The sequence below is a fragment of the Hyaena hyaena genome, unplaced genomic scaffold (assembly GCF_003009895.1).
Source record: "Hyaena hyaena isolate Hyena2069 unplaced genomic scaffold, ASM300989v1 scaffold_54, whole genome shotgun sequence".
In the NCBI taxonomy this organism is placed as follows: Eukaryota; Metazoa; Chordata; class Mammalia; order Carnivora; family Hyaenidae; genus Hyaena; species Hyaena hyaena.
In genome coordinates this window covers 2,217,935-2,239,970 of record NW_024080685.1, presented here as the reverse complement: position 1 = coordinate 2,239,970, position 22,036 = coordinate 2,217,935, and the positions used below count along the sequence as shown (strand labels likewise).

Below are 22,036 nucleotides of genomic sequence, written 5' to 3'. Positions count from 1 at the left end.
GCATGGATGATCTGCCTGCTTTGTTTGTTCTTAGCACCATCTCCAAAGCCTCAAATATCCAGCACATAGCAAGTCCTTAATAACTGTTTGTGGAAGGAACAGCGATTGGAAATAAAGTACATCCCGAGAAACCAATCTGTTCCCAAGATAGAAGCTTCCCAGCGAGGATTATACTCATTTTATGGCTAAAACTAATGTCAGGATTGGGAGAACACAACACAATGAAACACAGACTGCTTCTGAGGTTTATGCTAGCATGTGAATTATCACGCCTTGCCACTAGAAATCATGTCAGCTATACACAGGACACACAAATGTGCCCCCCCCCCCAATTTTTTTCTCAGCTCAATGTGAAAGCTGAACAAAATGAAAACACAATCTGAAAGGCACAGAAAGCGTGTGTTGCTACCATAATTGCTGTCCCTCTTCTGAGGCTTATTCACATATAGCAGGTATTTGAAAAGAGATGATCTGTTGCATACAGCCAGGCCCTTGCTGAGTTGGAGATTCCTAGACCTCAAAATTCTGAGGGCTGGCTCAGCTCACCCAGCCAGTGCACCTGGGAATTTAAGGATGTTCTGCAATACATTTGTTTCCCCTAAAGGCCCACACTCATTTCTGTAGGTGTGAGAAGGAAAGAGACCACAAACAGCACCGTGCTGACCTGATGGACGGGAACAGGGAAGGCCAGTTTTGGTAAACAAGGTCACAGGCCATGCATCCATCGCCAACATCTCCCCCACACTCAACACCTCCAGCCTCCATCAAATCCTTCCACGTGATGGTTGAGAAACGGAGGCTATAGAATGAACTAGTAAACCTGGGGATTATAGGACTGGAGCTGAGCCTGGGTTTTAGCATGACTTACTGTTGCAAGCCTGGCCAACATCTACCTAATAAACTTGTTCCTATATTGATAGGGTACTCCTGCCTTGCCTTTGTATGGTGATAGAACTTCTCGCAGCATTTTATATGTATCATATAACTTTATTCCCATAAACGTCCCATAAAGTGATACTTTATTCAACGTCCCATAAAGTATCAGTTGGGTCAAGAGATGCACGTCCTTGAATATGTTTTTAAGCCCCTGTTTCTTCACCTATAAAATGGAGAAACTTAAAATGTGTTCGAGCTGGTAGGAGGACTAAATGAGGTAATGCATATAAAAGCCCTGGCACACAGTAAACGCACAGTAAATGTTGGCCAGTATCGCTTTTTAATTTTTATTATAATGAAACTTACACAAGCACATGGCAAAGAGTGGAAAAGGGCACTGAGTGAAAAGCAAGCCTCCTTCCCACCAGGAACTCCTGAAACTACACTCCGGGCATAGTTAAAAAATCCATTTATTATTGTTATTTGAACTAAAAAAAATATTGTGCTGGAGTAGGGTCACAGGATTAAAAATCTCTTGGTCATCAGGTTTTACTGTGTATCGTTATTTCAGGCAAGACTATTTGATCGGAGCTGTACCTCAACATGCTGTTTTATAAGAAACATTCACTATATGAATCCTAGGAAAATAAAGCAAAAGATGGATCTTGACTTTCACTTTTCTTTGCCTTCTCACTTGAATGAACAGGGAGTTGAATAAATTACCAACAAATGAGGAAAGTGAAGCAAGAGAAATAGAAAAGCCACATTTGGGAATGCACTGAACTTGTAGCTTGTTTTAATATATTAACGAGGCTAAACAGGAAGAATTGGGTGTGCTGGGATTCAAGCCAGGTTTGGATAAATCCGGTAATACTGTAGAGAGAGGAAGACAAATGTGTGTGTGTGTGTGTGTGTGTGTGTGTGTGTGTGTGTGTGTGTAGAGAGAGAGAGAGAGAGAGGGAAAGAGAGATAAGAGGAGAATAATGATCCTTTTTAAACTCTCTCCAGGTCAGGACTTCTTAGATCATGCATGTTTTAGATGGAAACGGAGAGGTTTCAGATTGGGACTTGTGGAGGCCAAGAGGTGAAAACAATCTCACTTTCAAGATTAGGAACGTGAGGCCTGAGGAATCTAGATGACTGTCCTTGTGCTTTAATGGTAGAGCTGGTACTGAAACTTGGGCCTCCCAGCTCTGTTCTGCAACACGGTGTCATCGAATTTCAATCCGAATAGCGACCTGTATGAATGTCACCATGGTCAGGTCAAGGCAGATTTATTCAACGTCTTCCTAAAGATTGGGACCATCCAACACAGCTACATTTTCCGTTTGCCGTGCCTTGGCTCCCTTAGACGGTAAACCTCTTGGGGGCAGATGACTGCCTATTTTCCTCTGAATTTTCTGAACAGCTAATATGTTGCTCTTGATGCAGTGGTTCTTATAAATATTTGATGATGTGCTTACATCAGGTACACATAAAGAGTATATATGGAGCTTGCTTGGTCGATACCAGCAGGGATTAGTCTGGCCTGTGGCAATTCATTGTGCAATATGACTGTGGCCAAGTGAAAATATTATTTAAGAACACGGACGGTCAAAGCCACCATTTTGACCTTAATTATAGGAAGAGGAAAGAGAATTATAGCTAAATTTCTCTCATGCAATGATATGCCTTCAAAGCACTCAGCACCGTGCTCACAGTCCCTGTGAATCAATGGCACTCTGCCATCACTGCCGTTCTGCTGTACTGAATGGTTTAGGTAGCTGAACCTGGGGGTCACAATAGGGAGTGATTTGTGTTAAGCCCTGGCCTCATGGCTTCCTTCTCAAGTGGCTTTGCTCTAACAGGAAGCAGGCTTCCTACTCACCTCCTCCCTAGCTGCTGATGCCTTGTGACAACTGGTATCAGTGGTGACATGTGTGGTTTGAGGCCTTCCCCACAACTGCAAAATGGTGCCTATTTTAAGATGATTGTGGCACCAATACCTGATGGAACGCCATTGTCTTTGGAAGCGAATGAGGTGTTTTACTTGTGTTGAAACAAACTGATTTTAGAGAACACCTTCTCCTTTATAAGAGTCAACCCCAGTTCTCAGCGTAGGTCCGGCTTTGTTTATTGTGACACCGTCCCAAAGTTCTTGCCTCTTTAGTCGAGTGAGTGTTGCCATTCAGTTGTAGAGCTTATGATGTGTTAAGAAGAAAGGATGTAAAGATGAAAAAGATAATGGCTTAGTGCTAACAATCAGGTAGGTAAAACACAGCCTACCCTGCAGCTCATTAGCCATTGGTAATTAAGCTTTCAGACTCTTACCACCCATTTGCAAAGGCAGTTCAGTGTCTCCTTTGCACCTGTGAGTGGCTTTCTCTCTCCAATTGTCATTTCCCTGCCTGGCTCCTTTCATTTAAATATTCACAATCTATTAGGCCCTATTCTGGGGCTGGGAGGAAACGCCAAGATCCCTGTCCTAAGCAACCTTACATTCTAGGGGGAGCCGGCACAATAAATAAGACATGAAAAATAATATGGCGAAAGGTAGTATGTGCCACAGAGGACAGTGAAGCAGTGAAGGGGAATGAGGAGTTCCAAATGTGAGGCGGGGACTGGACCTATGAATATGGTTGGCGATCAGGAATGGTCTCGCTAAAATGACATCTAAACAGACAGGTAAACTAGGTGTGGGATGGGCCATGTAAGGCCTGACATGAACCTCACAGGCAGAGAGAGCAGCAAGTGCAAAGGCTCTGAGGAAGGAGCAAACAACATACCTGTGTTGTAGCTACTGAACTATGATTGTTTCAAAATAAATTATTTATCAGAATGATTTTGGATTTATAGAAAAAAATGCAAAGATAGTCCAAAGAAGTCACATACGGCCTTCACCCATCTTCCCTTGATACTGACCTCTTATTTAGCCATGGGACATTTGTCAAAACTAGGGAATTAACACTGCCAGCTATAATTTTGGAGCTGAGAAAAACTGTGTCTCTTAGGGGTGCATTTATTTGCCCACAGTTACTGAAACTAGTGGCAGAATGAGTATTATAATTTAGGAATCAGCTCGGCCTTTCTACCAAAATCCCAATGATGGAAATATTCCAAACATTCATTTGCAAGGTGTTCTTTCTGTGGTCTGGGTTTCTTTTAAAGAAAGAAAAAAGCTATTTTAAATTTATCTTTAAATAACCACCTTTACTGGGGCACATGGGTAGCTCAGTCAGTTGAGTGTCCGACTCAGGTCATGATCTCAGGGTAGTAGGATTGAGCCCCACACCGGGCTCCACATTGAACGTGGAACCCGCTTGGGATTCTCTCTCCCTCTCTGCCTCCACCACTTGCATATGCTCTCTCTAAAATAAAATTTTAAAAATATCACCTTTACTTTGAAGGAGTAGATGAAATTTACTTTTTATTTTAAAATTATCTGCCAGTATCTTCCTGGCAGACGCTCATCACAGAAAAACACCTGTTTACTTGTAAACAAGTTCAGAGTCATGAGGTCACTAACAAAAGTGTATGGTTTAATAGATGCCCATAGCTTCCCCTTCTTGAAATCTAGTTTCCCCTTATTTGGAATAAATGAACACTGCCCGCTGCACCCCAAACTTTCCTGCTCCAGTAACTGTTTACAAAATAATTATGATGTGTCAGGAACTGCCAGGGGCTTTCTATCCTTCTAGCAGAGGAGACCGACAAAGGATACAATGATTCCAGGCTAGGGAACGGAGTGGTACAAAGGAGAGGTGTGCAGCCAGGAACTCCCCCTGGAGAGGGCAGGAAGGAGGCTTCCTAGAGAGGGTCTCTTTTGAGCTAGACAACTTGGAATTGGCCAGTTAAAAAAGAGGTGAGTGGAACACCTGTGCCAGAGCGATCAGCATGTCCAAAGTAGCCGAGACATGAACCAGAGGGGGTGCTGTATCTAGAATGCGTGTGTTTGGGGTGTTGGGAGATGGGGGTAGATCAGGGTCACTCAAAGTATGGTTCTCACACCCAGCGACACCAGCCTCACCTGTGAGCTGACACACGGAATGAGAACCTACGGGGACCAGATCCAGCAAATCATGGTGGTGTTTTTTGCTTTTCGTTTTTGTTTTTGGGGGAATGTCCTGACATTTATTTCTTCTAAAGACCCATGAATAACAGATATATGAATGGGAACAATGGCCACAAGGAACACACTAGACACTTGAAGAAGAAAAAGTGATGAATGGATCATATAAATGAGTTCAGAGAGAAATACAAATTTTTCCAATCATAAACATTTTTACAGATTGGTATTTTCTTTTCTTTTTTTTAAGTTTATTTATTTTGAGATAAAGATAAAGAGAGAGAGCAAGCATGAGTGGGGGAGGGAGAGAGAGAGAAGGAGAGAAAAAATCCCCACAGGCTCCACACTGAAAGTATGCTGACATGGGGCTCGATCCCATGAGCCATGAGATCACGACCTGAGCCGAAATCAGGAGTCAGACGCTTAACCGACTGAGCCACACAGGCTCCCCTAGATTGGTATTTTCAAATCCCACACATTTTCTCAGATTGGTATTAGCCTATAGGTGGATTAAATTGATTGCTAAGCCTAAGTATGTTGAGTTGAAACATGACAATGAACTGCCTAATATCCATCAAAGCTTTTTTTTCCTGTTTAGCAGACAGAGAAGGAGCAATCTAACTCTGCTTAGATAAGCCATGGACACATCCTGGGCATAAAATACAGGGTACTAAATTAAATTTCGTTTTCACTTAATTTTCATTTTCATTTAAGACCCACTTCCTTCTTGAAGACTTTGTCTGGTATCACCTCTGCATATCTTCCCCTTTTCGAACTTCTGTCAACTAACGTTGAACATTAGTAAATTGAGTTTAGGGAAACATTTAAGAGAAGTTGCTAACATTGTCGGGCCATCACATGAAAAGGAACTGTGTTTTTAATAAGCTCCCCCATTGATTCTTATACACCTTATGGTTTTAGAACCACTAAGGCACAGAATCAAGTCCACCAGACTTACAGAATGCCAAGAGCTGATCTGAAAAAAGTCAACCCATAAGCAATAGGTTCTAGAAGATCTTAGACTCAAGGGCTGGCTGGGCCTACTCTTTAAACCTACCGACATCCAAAAGGAATCCGGTTGTATAAAATGTGATCACTGAAAGACTTTAAGCAGAACAGGTGACTTCTAAGAAAATGCCTTAAGGGCCTGGCCCTGTTGTGTCTCTGAATCCAGATCACATTTATTTTTGTGACGGGAACAGGCCCTGTGGTCCTTGTGGGTTATCCACACCTCATTATAGCAGCATCCACATTGCTGACGATTGCAGACACGCTCTCCTGCACAGGGGTTCGTCTCGTGGCAGAACAGCTTCGAGCCAATTTAAGCAAAACAAAACCGACTTCCCTCATTCTTCAATCATCACTATTAAAGACACCCTTCTGCAAGAGGCAGGTAGGGCTCTTGCTTTCTTTTAAAGCTGCAAACAAGCCTTGGAATCAAGACTGCTCAGAGATGGCTTCTGTTTATGAATGTATAACACGGATGCAACCTCACAGGCACTTAGAAGCAGCACAGCTGAAACCGCCGAATGGAGCATGGAAGTCTGCACAACGGTGCGTAATCCGAAAGCTGAGCTTCTGTGTCGTCTTCCCCTCCTCCTCTCCCCTTTCCTTTGAATCCCTGACACCTACTGAATGGGACTATTGGCTGCTACCATTTTGCTGAGCACGTGAGCTCAGTGTGTTAACAACTACAGTGACAGTACTTAGCCCTTCCACCGTGCTCACCTTGCACTCGGTGCTGAATGTTTATCTGTGGTACAGTTTAATCCTCATAAAAATTCCGAGTTTGGAATTAGTATTAATATTAGTCAGGTATTAGTATTACCTAACCTGAGGTAGGTATAGTACTATAATAGTGATATAAATATGACTATATATAGTTATACTGATATAACATAAAACTGATCACAAAGTGGTTAACGAATCTGCCCTAGAGCTCATGTTCTTACCCACCACACTGCACGGTCTTTCCAGGTGGCTCTACATTCATTATTCCATTTCCTCTTCAAAAGAACCTTGAAAGAAAGGTGTTACCTACTTTATTTTTACAGATGAAGAAATTCAGGATCAGGGAGATTATCGTTTGTCCAAGGCCACTTAAATAGTAAGTAAAAAGGTCAGTGTTGAATTTGACCGCAAAGCCCACATTCCTCCCACCGCACCATGCCACTGCAAGCTGAGATGCGGGGTTGGTAACAGAGAGGAGCCCTGGAAGGTTCAGAGCAGCTCATTTCTATGTCGCTTCCAAAAGTGGCTCAGAGCACAGAAAGAGATGGCTTTCTAGGTGGGGGTATTGTGGCAAAACTAGAGTTCATGGGTCCCTGAAGAATAGGAGTGTGGAAAGAGATGGCTGAATTTACCAACGCCTTCAGAGCAGATTAGGATTTGGGAAAAGGTGCAACAACTGAGCCACTGTTAGCAGAGCTGACAAGACGTGCCCCTCTTCTGGTTGTGAGGCTGCCCTTTGAAGCAGACTTCTCTTCTGCATTTGCAGGGACATTGGCTGGGCCAGGGTGATAGCCCGTGGTCTCAGGCCAGAAACTAATGGTTCCCTCATGGGCTGTGATTTCAGTCACTTTCTGCCCAAGCCAAGTGAGCTGAAAACCACATTCTCTTGTCATATTATTATTCTCAGAAACTGAGGATGATAGGAATGGAATAAACTTCCAGCCAAGGAAAAACCCAAACTTAGGTACACACAGGCGCGCACGCGCGTGCGTACACACACACACACACACACACACACACACACACACAGAGGCATGCCCCATAGGCATGAGTGTGTGCGCGTGGGCACGTGCGTGCGCACACACACACACACACATTTGTCAATTTAGCCAAATGTATTTTTGATAAATGATTAGTGGGGCTTTCCAAGAATCTGGCAAAATAACACTTGAAACACTTTTAGCCCAGCCTTAAGATTCACAAGGGCTCTTACCCTCCTTATGTTATCATTTTGCCAGAATAATTAACAGGGGAGCAAAAAGGGGTTTTTCTTAGGGGGTTTCTAAAGAGGGATCTGATCACTTTATCCTTCCTTAAATGCGTAGTCCCAAAGACAAATAACAACCTTAAACTTACACCGCTGGGGCCTTTCTACATTAAGGAGGAGGGCCTATATGAGGAAGGAAACCATGACTAATTCAATTGAATCATTCACTGAATGTGTCTCGTGTTGTGAACGCCTGGAGAAAATACACTTCAAATTTTTAAAATAAAACGTTATGCAATTTTAATCAGCACTCATTAGACCCAATTTTAATGGCCTGAGAACAAAATATTCCAAACGCAGTACATTCTGTGATGGCAGCGCCGGGTCTCATCGCTGATGGGTCCCCAGCGCTAGGAGGGTGACTGGCCCATGGCTAACGCTCAGCAACTATAATGCACCTGTTCTACTGAGAGCCCTTCCAGTGGGCCACATCAATGACGGCGGTGATGGTGGCCGTGCTAGTGCTTGGGAAGCAGCATCCATTAGTCTTCCCAACAATGCCCCCAAGTAGTTAATACTGTGGCCCTGATTTTGCAGGGGAGGGAGAAGTGAGGGTTAGTGAAACTCCGTGACACGCCCAGGTCACAGCAGAACCTGCTAAAAAGTGGTAGAGCGTGGATTCAAACCGGGATCTCCCTGCTTCTGGAGTCTGAACTCCTTTTTTTTTTTTTTAAGTTTATTAATTTATTTTGAGAGGGAGAGAGAGACAGATCACGTGAGAGGGGAAGGGGCAGAGACAGAGAAAGGGAGAGAATCCTAAGCAGGCTCCACACCGTCAGCACCGAGCCCGATGTGGGGCTCGAACCCATGAACCGTGAAATCATGACCTGAGCAGAAGTCAAGAGCCAGACACTTAACCAACTGAGCCACTCAGGGGCCTCTGGAGTCTGAATTTTTAATCATGGTTCTAGACTGCCTGTCTGGAGTCAGTGGTTTGAGATGGTAAACTTGAATTCTCGCCTGGAGTCAAGGTGAAGAGTCTTTAGATTCTTTCAAGGTGCTTTTTGGCAAGTGCACGGCAAGAGGAGAGGGTTTCCGTCCCGCTCCACATTCCAGGGGAGGTCATACGTTTTGTGACACAGCCCTTCACAAACTCACCACTGTGACAACAGAACGATTCTCAGATTTACCCGTAAGTTCCTTTTCTGCCTGCTCCCACCCCAACACAAAGAGAAACTGCAACAAAGTGGGAATGAGGTCCCTAGACGAGTTCATAAAAGCCAGCTTATAATGAAAATAGTATCTGCAGTGATAAACTTGTATAGAACCCAGTTGGAAAAGAGTACCATTTAGTGAGATAAATTCATAAAATTTCCTGGTCAAGGAAATACAGACATAATGAAGAAAAAGACTTTTTAAACAATGAAGGAGACAAGGGATGCTTTTAGAAAGGCTTTTAGACACAGGTGACACTGGCCCTTTCATTCCAATTTCCCTTTGAAACCTGGCTTTCTTGTTCTTCCTACCTCAGATACAGGTGGTATTACCAGGCACTCTCATATTTAACTCCATCATTAGATTGATCCGGTGCACAATGTAGAACAAAAGATGGAGGCAGACAGCAGGGAAAGAGGAGCAGAGGGACGCCTGGGAGGCTCAGTCGGTTGAGCGTCCTGAGTTTGGCTCTGGTCATGATTTCGCAGTTCGTGAGTTCGAGCCCCATACTGGGCTCTGTGCTGACTGCCTGAAGCCTGCTTGGGATTCTCTGTCTCCCTGCCTCCCCCCCACCTGGCCCTCCCTTGCACTCTCTTTCTCAAAAATGAATAAATGAACATTAAAAAAGGGGGGGGGGCAAAAGAGGAAGGAGTAATCATTAGTGAGTGCTGGTTTGGGCTGGGGTGACCAGGGGAAAGGAAGAAGGCAGCGAGGGGGATGTGAGAATGAGATGGTAAGTAGGTGAGATCATGTAGGCCAGCGGGGCAGGAGGAAAGCACCGGCTGTTGCCCCCTCTCCAGGAAGCAGCACGGCCGTGGAGAAGAAAACCCAGTGAGGAGCGTACGTGCGCGGGCACGACAGTGTCTGAGTGACTGTGTATTCTCACAGCCAGCTGTTTACTTATTCAGTTTACTGAGCGTCTTCTTTGCATCCAGCGTTGTGCTCACAGAGTCTGTGTCCTCATGGAGCTTATGTTTTTGTGAGGAAAAGAGACAATAAACAAGTAAACCTCTTTATATATGTATCAAGGAATCAGATCGTAGATCGTGCTAACAGCGAGGACAAAAGGGACGAGGCTCTTAGAGAATAAATAACAAGGGCACCAAACTGGAAGGGAAGGCTTCTGGAGGACGTGATGTGGAAGCCTGGCGGCAGACAGAGAGCTAGAGGAGAAGCCTTCGGGGAGAGGGACCGGCCAGAGCCAAGGGCCTGGAGAGAAAAAGAGCCTGGAGTGTTCTGAGAATTGGACAGAGAGCCAGTGCACCTGCAGCTCTGTGGTTAAGACGGAGAGAGGTGGTGAGCGAGAAGAGGCAGGGCAGGCCCCGTGAGTGACCGGAAGGGTCAAGCTGAAGGGTTAGGATTTAATTCTCAGTGCAGGGGGAAGCCATGGGGGGCTTTTAAGGGAGGGAGCCCCAGAGCCGCCATAAAGATGGCTCCAGCCGTTGAGAAGAGAATGGGCTGGAGGTCAGAGAGGGGCTATTGTCATCATGGCAGCATGTCTGTCCCTCATGAGGGGCACTGCACAGACTGGCAGTAAGACTCACTTGCCATTAGGTGTGTTATTGCTGTGAGAACCCTCTGTGTAAGTAACATGGTTTGGAGCCACTGGCATTTCACAGAGCAGGAGACAGCAAAAGTGGGCGCTCACAGTCTATTAGAACTTTCTATTTGGCTCAGGCAAGTAAAACCTCAGCTATCATCTGTGATCACCTTCATTTCATACAGGAGGAGAGATTTTAAAACCAAAATATAAGCACATAACCTCAGAGGGGAAAATCCAACTTTGTAGAGAACATACTACACCTGCCTTGTATTTTCAACATTTTTTGCTTTAGAACCAGTGAAAACCTTACCGACTGGGTACCCAGCCACACATGAGTGTTCCGAACATCAGTATTCGGAATCATTGAGCTCACTCCTCGACCCATCTCACACACAAGGAACCTGAGGTCCAGGAGACAGGTGGCTTTCTCAGGGTGAAGGCCTTTCCAGGGCCTCAGTCCCCTGACTGCAGGTTCATTCTTGTTCTATTACATCCTTATGCATGTTATGTCAGCTTATTTATTCTGCCTTTGTCAACATTCAGATACCGTACCATCTAATCCGGTCTAGTGTGCTGTACACCGGCCATTCTCACTTCCCTGCCGGGATTTCCAAGACCTAAGGTCCTCATCAGGAAGCAAGTACTCAGCAATCCAGCTCTAACGGAACCCTTTTCTTCCTAAAGAAGAGTAAGGTGCGTCTCACCTGATCTTCAGATACGCTGCGACTCCAAACACCAACAGTACGACGGCGATGACGGTCACTGTAATGGCGGCGATGCTGCCTGTGGAGAAGGAAAGGCACAGAGAGGAGATGAAGGATGGGCATGCATTTCAGCTCAGTCTGCACAAAAGTCAGAGCCAGCACAGAACCCAGAATCTTAATTCGGCTACCAAAATGCTTCTCATTCTAGGAGGGATTTGGTAAACGACCAACATTATTAACACCTTCTGGCTGGCCGGTCCGGAGGTCAGAAAACAGTCAACAGTGACAGTTTTTATTTTAAGGCTGACACATCAATCTGTTGCTGTGGTTATGGTTGTTTGCAGGGATCTGCAGGGACTGTTGTTGTTTCAAGTCTCCTGACATCCGGTTTCCTTCTTCTAGAGGCTCGGGCTCCTCTTTCTGGCCCTTGTGAAATCTGGGGAGGCTCAGGATGTTTTATTCAAGGGTCACTGCAAAGCGGTGTGATTAGTTTCTAAATAAACCGGAACCACACACCGGTATCAGCAGTGTCCACTTCACAAGGGTCACCTTGGTAGGAGAAGCACTCATTTTAATGATGCCATCAAATCACTTCTGAAAACCCCTTCTTGGGAGGTGTGTTGAACTTTCCTCCTTGAAAGGTGAACCTGATTTTGTAGAGAATAAAGTCAAGTTTGGTGTAGAACCAAGGTCAAGTCTGACAGGTGACACCACTTTCTGCGTATAGAAATAAACAGATGTAATTATAAAGTTAACATGAATGTTTTATTGTGTAGTTTGAAATCTGGCTCCAAAGGCAACTATTAACGAGCAGTTTAAAAAAATGCTTTGAGCATGTAGCCTTATAAGAATAACCCTACTGCTTCCAAGTATTACGACTTTGAAGCACAATACTCTTTTTGTGTGCGCTTTGGATTGTGATGTATATACCTCAGTTTTATTTCACCTGAGGAATGCCGAGAATCAATTGAGCTCTTGTCCCCTAGTAGGTAAAGTGACTGGTGACGCTAAAGCTGGTGTTGGGGACCCCGTCTACTCTTTCAATCCGAGAAACTATTTACCACTTCAACAAACGCATGGGGCCCTTCGCCACAATGGAGAGCGCATCAGGGATCTGGAGTCCGAATATGGAAATTCAAACGTGGCTCCATCATGATTAGCTGTGTATGTAGCACAGGTTATTTATGTAACACCGACTCGCGTGCGGATCACACGCAGCAACCGAGAAGGGCTGCCCTGCCCCCCGCATGACTTGAGGAGGGGTTAAATGAGAAACCCTGGAGGCCAAGCCAAAGTCTTATCCAAAGTGTACTGTCCTGCACCCGTGCCCATCTGTCATGTACTGGACCTCAAAGGTGATGGGTCTGCCCCACATTTTTGGAGATTTATCATTTGTAGATTATTTTGCCATTTCTCCTTTTATTCCTTTCCCTCTCATAGGAACGGCTTTTGTATATTGTTCTTATTAGACCCTCCCACCAAAGGAATTGGAGCCGAGCTAAGAAGCAAATCAGTCTACTTACTTATTAACTCTTAATTAACTCCCCCAAAGCTCTGGGTGAAAGAAGGCCACATCAAATATCCATGCTCTGCTGGTTATATATCTCTAAAAGACAGTGAAGGAGGTCAGTTGCTAACACTGAGGCTAAGAGGAGCGCTTCATGTGTCTACACAGACTGACCACGTTCTGCCATTTCAGAGTTTTCACACGTGTGGACACTTGCCCACCTCCTTGCTCCAGGAAGCCTTCAGAGCCAGCTTAGCATCATTATCAGGTTAATCCTCTTCGCCGTTTTACCACTGTACGGATAGAATTATGGCACTGAATGCCCACGTGGGCAGATCGGATGGAGTAGAGAAAGTTCAAGTGCAGATCCCCTTATGGAAAACTTCCACTCCTCCTCTGAAAGGCTGCACTTGGCTTTGCGGCCTCCAAACTGTGCTGAAATTAGAACAATTCAAAGTTCACGGAAGCCTCTTAACAGCCCTTTTAAAAGAGCTTGTGAAATGAGGATTATGTCTGCAAGGTAGGGTGCTGGGGGCCTTTCAAGATTCAAAGAGATAACAGTGGTTGCAATTAGGAGCAGCTGAAAAACTGACCTTTACATTTAATTTGTCCCTTGCAAAAACATGGGAGAAGAGACAAAATAGAGTTGATTTCTTTCTAAGACTCTTCTTTCTTTTTCCCGCAGAGTTTAATGCAGGAAACTGTGGGTTTGCCCTTTTTCAAAGTTTCTTTCCTAACCCTAGGCAGTTGGATCTCCTCCAAATCCGTGATTTACTGGATGTATTTATATATCGCCTCTCTCCAGAGATAAATCAGGCGGTTCCCCGACTCATGCGCTGTTCTTTCTCAACAAAACGGCAAGTGATAGAGTGACCCGCTGCCCCTCTAAGTGGCTGGTGGCTGTCTAGCTCTCGATGTAGCCCCGATCCTCAAATGGGGTCCTCAAGGCCATCCTTCCTTGTGCACAGAGGGCAGCTCCTGTGGCCACAGCAGGGATTAGCAGGTGACTTCCCCCCAGATGGGCTCTTGAGGGCCGCTGGGCAAAGGGGCACTTCTGAGGGTTGGTGCTGCTCCATTTGAAACCAAAAGGTGTGAGGCAGAATAGGTTGTCCTTAAGTATCTGGACCACTTGTGAAGATTCTGCCAATCACCGGCTCTCCTCACAGGGTCCCAGCCAAGGGAGCAAGTGTCCTCCGGAAGTTGATCTCTATCAGGCCCTGAGCCTAGGAGGTCTCGTGTGGTGAGCCTGCTCTGTCCCCCACAGCGCTGCTACTCTCAGAAGCAGCCTCATCCTGGGAAGTTCCACGCCTCAGGGCATCATGGTTCCAGCCTCAAGGGTTGCTGAGCCAATATTAGCATAACTTTTATGGTAACTGAAAAGGGTTGATTTCCTCCTTGTGAAAACAAATGTCACTTCCCCCTGAGTTCTGTTTAAAGGAAACTGGAATTCCCCTGCTCTTCTTGCTTACTCTTTTTTCAAGGAGGGGCAGGGAGAGAGAAAATGAGGAAGGTGTGGCTGACCAGGGAAGGCTTTGCCCGGAGAGGAAGGTATGGACACTTGGGTGGCAGGGTGCTGAGGGTGGGGGATGGGGAGGAGGCTGGCATTTCACTTCCTCCTCATTGGGATTTGCCAGTTACAGACTGGGAGTGACTCATGCTGAAAAGCCGTGGAGCCAGAAGGAATTAGAGAGAATTGGAGGAAACTTGTCTGTGTATTTTAGAAGCTGAGATGCAAGAATATTCCACTGTGCTAGCACATTCCACTGTGCCAACATGTTCTGCCTGACCAGAGGGTTGCTGGAGATTCACGCAAAGCCCCCTTGAACACCGGGCCTCTCTGCAGCCTAGAATTTCTCAAGGTGCCACTTTGACATTTTGCCAACAACTCAGAACAAAAATAAACAGGCTAAAGGACAACCGTAATTACCTCTGCATGCAGGCACTTTGGGTAGTACTGTGCCAAGAGCCTTACAGCCATCAAGTCACTCAGTTCTCTTTAGGAGATGAGTGGAATGGTCCCCACTTTATGGATAAGAAAGGGCTCAGAGAAACGAAGAGCTTGATTCACACTTTACAGTCTGATAGATGGTTAAGCTAACATCTGAACCCGGGACTATTTCATTCCAGGCTTTGCATTTGTAATCACTAATACACAGGTTACATCCACCGGCCCTTCTCTTAGCTTGGCCAACCCCTTCTCTTTCCTCATGACCCAACTAATAATCAACTCTGCTGAGTGGCTTTCTTGACCATCCCCATGCAAATCCCTGTGTTACTGTGGGTTCTCAACTCTTCGTGTCTGCTTCTTTCAAATGCTGTGTGTTGCATTTATGAGCTTCCCCAGGCAGGTTCTAACCATATTCATCTCTTCCTCTACTTCCTACACTCTCAACCCCAGATGCAGTCTCTAGCCCACAGTGGGTACTTGACTCATTTATTTAATGTTGAATGACTAACTGTAACACTGACCAAAAAAGAGAGAGAGAGAGAGAGAGGACTGGCAGTTTTTGAGCCCAATCACTGTGCTGAGAAAGTTCCCAAGGAGCAGATTTCCCATCTACCCATCCTGGAATCCCCTGCCTCAAGTCCTACCTGAGTAGCTACTCCAACGACTCTACCACTCATGGCCCAACCCCTGCATCATGAGCTTGTGAGAGCCCATGGGTGACGGAGCGGAAGGAGAGGTATTTTGGGGATAATTGTCCAAAGAGAGTCAGATGACATCCTTGAAGCAGGCAGAGCAAGCTCCCAGAAGGCTATGCTCTTGGTCAGACCCGGTATTCCAGGAGGCAGGCTGTTCTGGAGGCTGTCACTTGCCCTGCTTTGAGTCTGTTCTGTGCCCTGTGCTGTCCTGGAATAAACTGTGGCATCATTTTAAGGGGTCTTTCTCCCCACACCTGATTCTCAGGCAACAGGCACGTCCCAGTCACAGACATAGGAAGTCTTCACACTCCAAAGGGACTCCACTCCTGTCCCAGCTAACCACCCCACCCCACTTGACCTCAAGGAGCCCAGCCCGCCCATCTGAAATGTTCCTCTGGGGACTCTTCTTGTTGAGGGATTTCCTCTTTTCCTCACTTTAAACATGAAAGAAATGTTGCATATGAATTATTCGGCAGGATACCTGTCAATCCTATCGAGGACGAGAATATTAGAATGTGTGTGGAGGGCAAACGTGAACAGCCTCTCAAAGAGCTTTCCCAGGCTCTTTAAAGGAGCTGCCTTTGCTTTGAAAGTGCAGGAGGTGACAGTGGAGAGTTCCTGGGTGACAAAGGTGAGCTGTCCGCAGGTTGACTCCTGAACTATGATTTCCTTGGAAATGCAACAACCAGCTTATTTTCAGAATGCACTTGTAAGTGTTTTGACCAACTTCCTGGGTACATGTGTGCACCTTTGATCTATTTTGAGGAGTCTTTAAGAGGACTGTTCTTCAGTATTCTTGCTCTTTTCTTTCCTTTTCCTGGTCCAGAGAGTAGGTAAGAAATGGAGAAGAGGAGCAGGTGACCACTTCAGAGTGTGGCGGCCTCTTCGGTCAGGGTCACCAGAGGAAAGAAACACCTTGTCTCAAAGAAATCTTCCTCTATAACTGCAGGTGTCTGAGCATGTGCTGGAGGAAGGGCGGGGGGAGAGGGGTAGCGGGTGGTGGAGGGGCTGGAACACAAGACCTCCGTGTGTGCCTGAACCTCTGTTTATTATGCTAGGAAAAGGTTCTCCTATCAGTAATAGTCTGCTATCAAACGCCCGCCCCCCAAACAGCAATAATAATAGTAATAAGCAACAACAATAAAAATGATTGCAATCGACACTTTCTTATTACTTGCTCTGGGGCTGGGCACTGTTCTATGAGCTTCGCTTACTCGAATTCCTGTCATTCTCACGAGAACTTTGTAGGGCAGGTGCTCTCATTAACTTCATTTTACAGACGAGGAAACCAAGGCACAGACAAACTAAGGGCAGGGAGGCACAGAGCTGATCATTAGAATTGCTGGGACCCCAGCGCAGGTTCTGGAGTCCATGCTCGGCTCTCCAGCCACCCTGGGTTGCAGCAGTAGGTGCGAGTCCACGTGGGGATTAACCGGTGGCCCTGGCCGTTCCTCTGCCTGCTGTCTCTGTCCAGGAACCAGGGCCTAACATGTGGCTGTGTCATGGTTTGGGTCCTCTTTTGGCACTGGTGAAAGTTCAAAGCTTTATAATTCAGAGTACTTGCAGGCAGGACTAGTTAGACGCAGATGACAATCATAGAACAGCCACCTGTCACTGGTTTCCAGCATGGGCCGTGGTCCAGAACAATCGCGAACACTGCCCATTGCTATTCACTACAACATCCCAAGTTCCCAGGGGTCGCCGGTAAGTGCAATTCACTTCGGGGTGTGTGCGTGTGCCTGTGTGTGTGGGATGTGATATGGGGGAGAGAAAGTGAGAAAGGAAACCTCAGTTTTAGGATACTGTCACCCAAGTGGATCCTAATTTTACCATTATTGAAGGTCACTTTCACGTCTGACCTTGAATTCTGCTTGGATTTCACTCTTGTTTTTTTTCCATTCACTCTGTCCCACAACAGGGGAAGAAGCTAAGCTTATCTCCCTCTGATCCCAAACCAACCCCACGAGTTTCTCCTGAATGAGCTGCATGGGTTCCCTGAGAGAGGGCAGTAGTGGGGTGTGGAAAAGCCCTCGGGCAGGGCTCTGAGGTTTTGCTCCTCAGTCACAGAGACAGAAGTCAGGCTCGGGAGCCACACGACGGAGTGGACGATTGGATGGACAGACAGGCGGGTAGTTAAGGGGGGAGGTGGATGGTACCAAACTCTGTTTTTCTGTCTCTAACTTGGAGATGTCTATAAAAGTTGGGACCTTGGGGAGACATGGGAATGAGGATGTTCTGTGAAGGATGTCCAGGACCAGAACAGACAGCAATGAAGGCTTGAGTCTGGGGCCAGCTAGATGGAGAATAGACACCTACCATTTCTAGGCCTGAACATTTAGCACTGAGTCTGGAGACAGAAGCACCTCAACTGGTGTCCTTAACTAAAAAATGGGGTATTCCTTGTCCTCTCCATTTCACAGGAATATTGAGATGGGGGTGATTTGTAAATCAGCACAAATTAAGGGGACTCTTGCGATCTCTGCTAGCCCAGCCCCTTGACTTTGGGATTCAGGATCCAAAGTACTGAGGGATTCACTGAGTAACTTATCCAAGGTCACTCAATTTACAGTGGTTACAAAACTAATGTCACACTCTACATAAAAGGATGTAATGGAAATTAATAGGGACCATGAGATGGTTGGGTATTTGGGACTCAATCACAGAGTACTCTCAAAGTCAGACATGATGTTTGGGGACACTGTGACAGTATGGGGAATGGGGACCATGGAAGAGTTTGGGGCAGAGGGGTGATTGGCAAGAACCTTCTCAAATCTAATCTTCTCTTATTACTCATCCCCAGTGATGAGCTCTCTTCTTCTAGATATTTGCCCTTTGACTTTGCATGCCACCATTTCTTAAAGTTTATTTATTTATTTTGAGAGAGAGAGTGGGAGAGGAAGAGAGAGAAGGAGAGAGAGAGAGAATCCCAAGCAGGGTCTATACTGTGCGTGCAGAGCCCGATGCGGAGCTCGAACCCACAAACCACGAGGTCATGACCTGAGCCAAAATCAAGAGTCAAACGCTTAACTGACTGAGCCACCCAGGCACCCCAGCACGGCACCACTTAATAAACTTATTCTAGTATATAGCTAATCCTGACAAACGTAGCTGTGGGTAGTTATGCACATACATACAAGATAAAGACAAAATATGGTATTATACTAATGGTTTTATAATGGCACATTCTTTCTGCTCTCTCTAGACTGAAAATCCCTTAAAGCCAGAGATACTAAACACACTTCTTTATTTGTCTAGGCCAAAGTAAGAAATTCATAAAATATATGACTTCTTCTGAAAGTGTAGCTGTTTTTAAAACTGGACTGTATTAGTAGCTATGATACGAATATGGAGCTCCCTTCTAAGGCACACAGCTCGCATGCAAATATGCTACAGAAGTGTTTTTAATTAGCACGACCTAAATTTGCCTCAGTAAGTTAGCCCTTCTCCCCAATGCCCCACACCTCCAAATCTTTAAATCATTAAATTATTGCTTACTCATTTCTTCACATAAGAGTGGCAGGGGTAAACGTTATCAAATTTAGGCAAACATTACTGCAACTGGCATCTTTTATTTCACATTTCTACTCTTACTTAAATGCTAGTTAATGAGCAGAATTGGTTAGTGGGCAGATTTGGGATTCACTTTTCGGGGCAAAATCCCCAATATCTATCCTTTTCTTCTTCTGGTAATCAGAAAACCTGGTTTGGGGCCTGGCTTCACTTTCATCTAAATATTTTACCTACTCGGGTAGCATATAAAGATGAATACTGGAAATATGAATCTCTTTAAAGATGTGTATTTGAAATATCAATATGGAGCAAATGCTTGTTTCTTCTTCCTCAGTTCCCTTTCACGTGAGCACATCAGCTATACTTCAAGGGCGCAGGGGGCATAGGTTTGCAAGGACCACAGCCCAGGGCACCCAAGTGGGCACAGTCCCTGGGTATCATGGTTTTAAGGTTTCCTCATTTCAGGGCACCTGGGTCGCTCAGTCGGTTAAGTGCTCAACTCTCAATTTCGTCTCAGGTCATGATCTCACGGTTCGGGAGTTCAAGCCCTGCACTGGGTTCCGTGCCGACTGTGCAGAGAGCCTGCTTGGGATTCTGTCTCCCTCCTTCTCTCTGCCCTTCTGCTAAACAAACAAACAAACATGTGAAATTTCTCCATTTCACTTAACAATGACAGTCTTTCCCAACACAAACGAGGCCTCTCTTCCACCAGGAAGTTGTTCGGGCTATGTGCTCGGGTCTCCTGACTCCAGCTCTCCTTTGACACTTGTCAGGCGAACTAGCCTGGGTTTCTAGGAAGAGCAGACAGTGCTCTCCAGCCCCTCTTCCCATGGCATTTTGCTGATCACGTGGCAGCCTCCAGTCAACGTCAGGAGGGCATTCCTCTCACCCGGCACTCCCTAGACCAAAGGAGCCCTTGGGAATGAGAATGCCCTCCTGAAACGTGGGTGAGCCCTCTGTCTGAACTCTAGGATAGTCTCCTCCAGGGCCACTCTGAGTTCAGTCTTGGCCCAGCGACCGTTCTCAGGGGACATCTGTAGTATTATGCTAAGAACAGTAATAAAAACAGAAAGGAAAGCAAAGTCATAGCTACCCCGTGCCAGGCCCTGCGCTGGGCACAGCCGCCATTCTGGCGATTAGGAACTGGAGGCTCCAAGAAGTTACCAAAAACCTGCTGCATTAGTGGCCAGGAATGGGATTCAAGCCTTAAGGTTGGATCCCCCACACCCATGTTTTCCAGTTTCTATAGTCAGGAGACCTGGCATAGAGACGGGCCTTATAAATGCACTCACATGAATAATCGTGGGCAAGCCCCTTTACCCCCGCCCTGTGTTCATGACCTCATTTGTGTCTCTGTCTCAACTTGTAAACCGAGGATTCATTCAATCTTTCACACAGCTGGTGTTTACTGTTTACAATGTGTCAAACTTTGATGAAGCACACCCTGCCTCTCAGAGCTTCTCTGCAAATTAGTTTATTTAAAATGCTTTGTCAATCATGAAATGCAGTACAAAGGTCTCACAGGCTCTGGTCACCTCATACCCACAAAACTCTAAGGCCAGCAAGGAACCTTGGTTCCAGAGGAGATGTGAGCCAAGCTGGGTATTTTAGAAATGACCGCAGATCTCAAATTCAGGTTTTGCTTCCAGTGAGGTCATGACCAATGGAATAATGCAATTTCACCACTGAAAGGAAATTCTGAGAAGGTTCACTGAATCTAACCTCTTCATTTTACGGATACTAGAATGGAAGGTGATAGAAATTAAGGGATTTGGTTGAGATCAGACTCCATCAGTTGCAGAGCTGGGACTAGACACCTTTTGATTTCTGGTTTGCATTCTTTTAAATTCTCTATTTCTGGGACTCATTCTGAGTGAAGCCTTAAAGGACTGCTGGCTGAGACAACAGGTAAGGGTAAGATCCTGGCCTCTACTTCACAGCCAGGTTTCCAAACTCCAAACACCTCCATACCACTCTCATGATTTTTGCCCCGTCCACACCACCTACACTCTAATTTTCTGAATATATGTCTTTAAATCAAGTCATTATTTTTCTTTAGATACTTACTATAGAGATAGCCTCACCCTAAACAGTAATGGCTATGGAGTCATGAATTCAACGTGCTGTTTTATTCTTTTTTCGAATTTATACGAAAACAAAAGCAGATTTTATTAGAATAAAAAAGGCTCACCATCTTGCATGCTATCCCCGTAGGGACCATACTCTGGGAACACGGCTCCCACGACCATCAGTTTCTCAAAGGGGTTGGGGGAACGAGATGCTGGGCTGGGCGGGGGGTGGGGGGTAAAGCACCTGTCCTCAGGGCCCTGGAGGAGGCCACAGAGAATGGAGGACAGCGAACTGGGCCAGCAGCGCCTGCTCTGTCAACCCCCGCCACGGCCCCCTGGAATGAGGCAGCTTTAGGAATACTGTTCTTGGTGGAGGCCCAGGTTGGTGGAAACGTGACAACCATCCTGCCTCACCCACTCCCAGGAGCAGTGCAGACATGAGAGAAGGCTTCACTTCTGGGTCCATGAAGCTAAGCCCTACGTCTGCCCCTGCACATGCACCATGCCCGTTTCTGCCCTCCCTTAGCTCTCTCCTGTCGGACAGACTTGCAGTGCCCAGCTTTACTGCCTAGCATAGTTATTTTTAAATTACTTTATACAATGTATATAATTCAGCCTGGACTGAATTATAACTCCTTTAAAAATGCTTTTTAATGTTCATTTATTTTTGAGAGAGAAAGGAGGGGCAGAGAGAGAGGGAGACACAGAATCCAAAGCAGGCTCTAGGCTCTAGAAGGACTCGAGGTTCGAACTCAGAAACCACGAGATCATGACCTGAGCCAAAGTCGGATGCTTAACCGACTAAGCCACCCAGGCGCCCCTTGACTGAGTCATAACTTCTAATGAGCTGAGAGAGCTACAACTTGCCATGGGTGGGAATTTCAGCTCAGATCCCTGTGGCGTAGGGAAGCGGGGGCAGGGCTGGAGTGATTTCTGGAGGATGGAAGAAAAGAACAGAGAATCCCCCCTATGGTTTGCCCCAGCTG

The 22,036-nt window shown here is 45.9% G+C and overlaps 1 protein-coding gene across 1 annotated transcript in view; it reads right to left on the bottom strand.

Annotated features, from left to right (window-relative positions):
• The window catches only part of PARM1 (prostate androgen-regulated mucin-like protein 1), a 107,725-nt gene that overhangs the window by 3,097 nt on the left and 82,592 nt on the right, over positions 1-22,036 (bottom strand). The window contains exon 3 of the mRNA XM_039230979.1: positions 11,322-11,400. Coding sequence (XP_039086910.1) covers positions 11,322-11,400 — 79 coding nt within the window. The remainder of the gene's footprint in view (positions 1-11,321; positions 11,401-22,036) is intronic.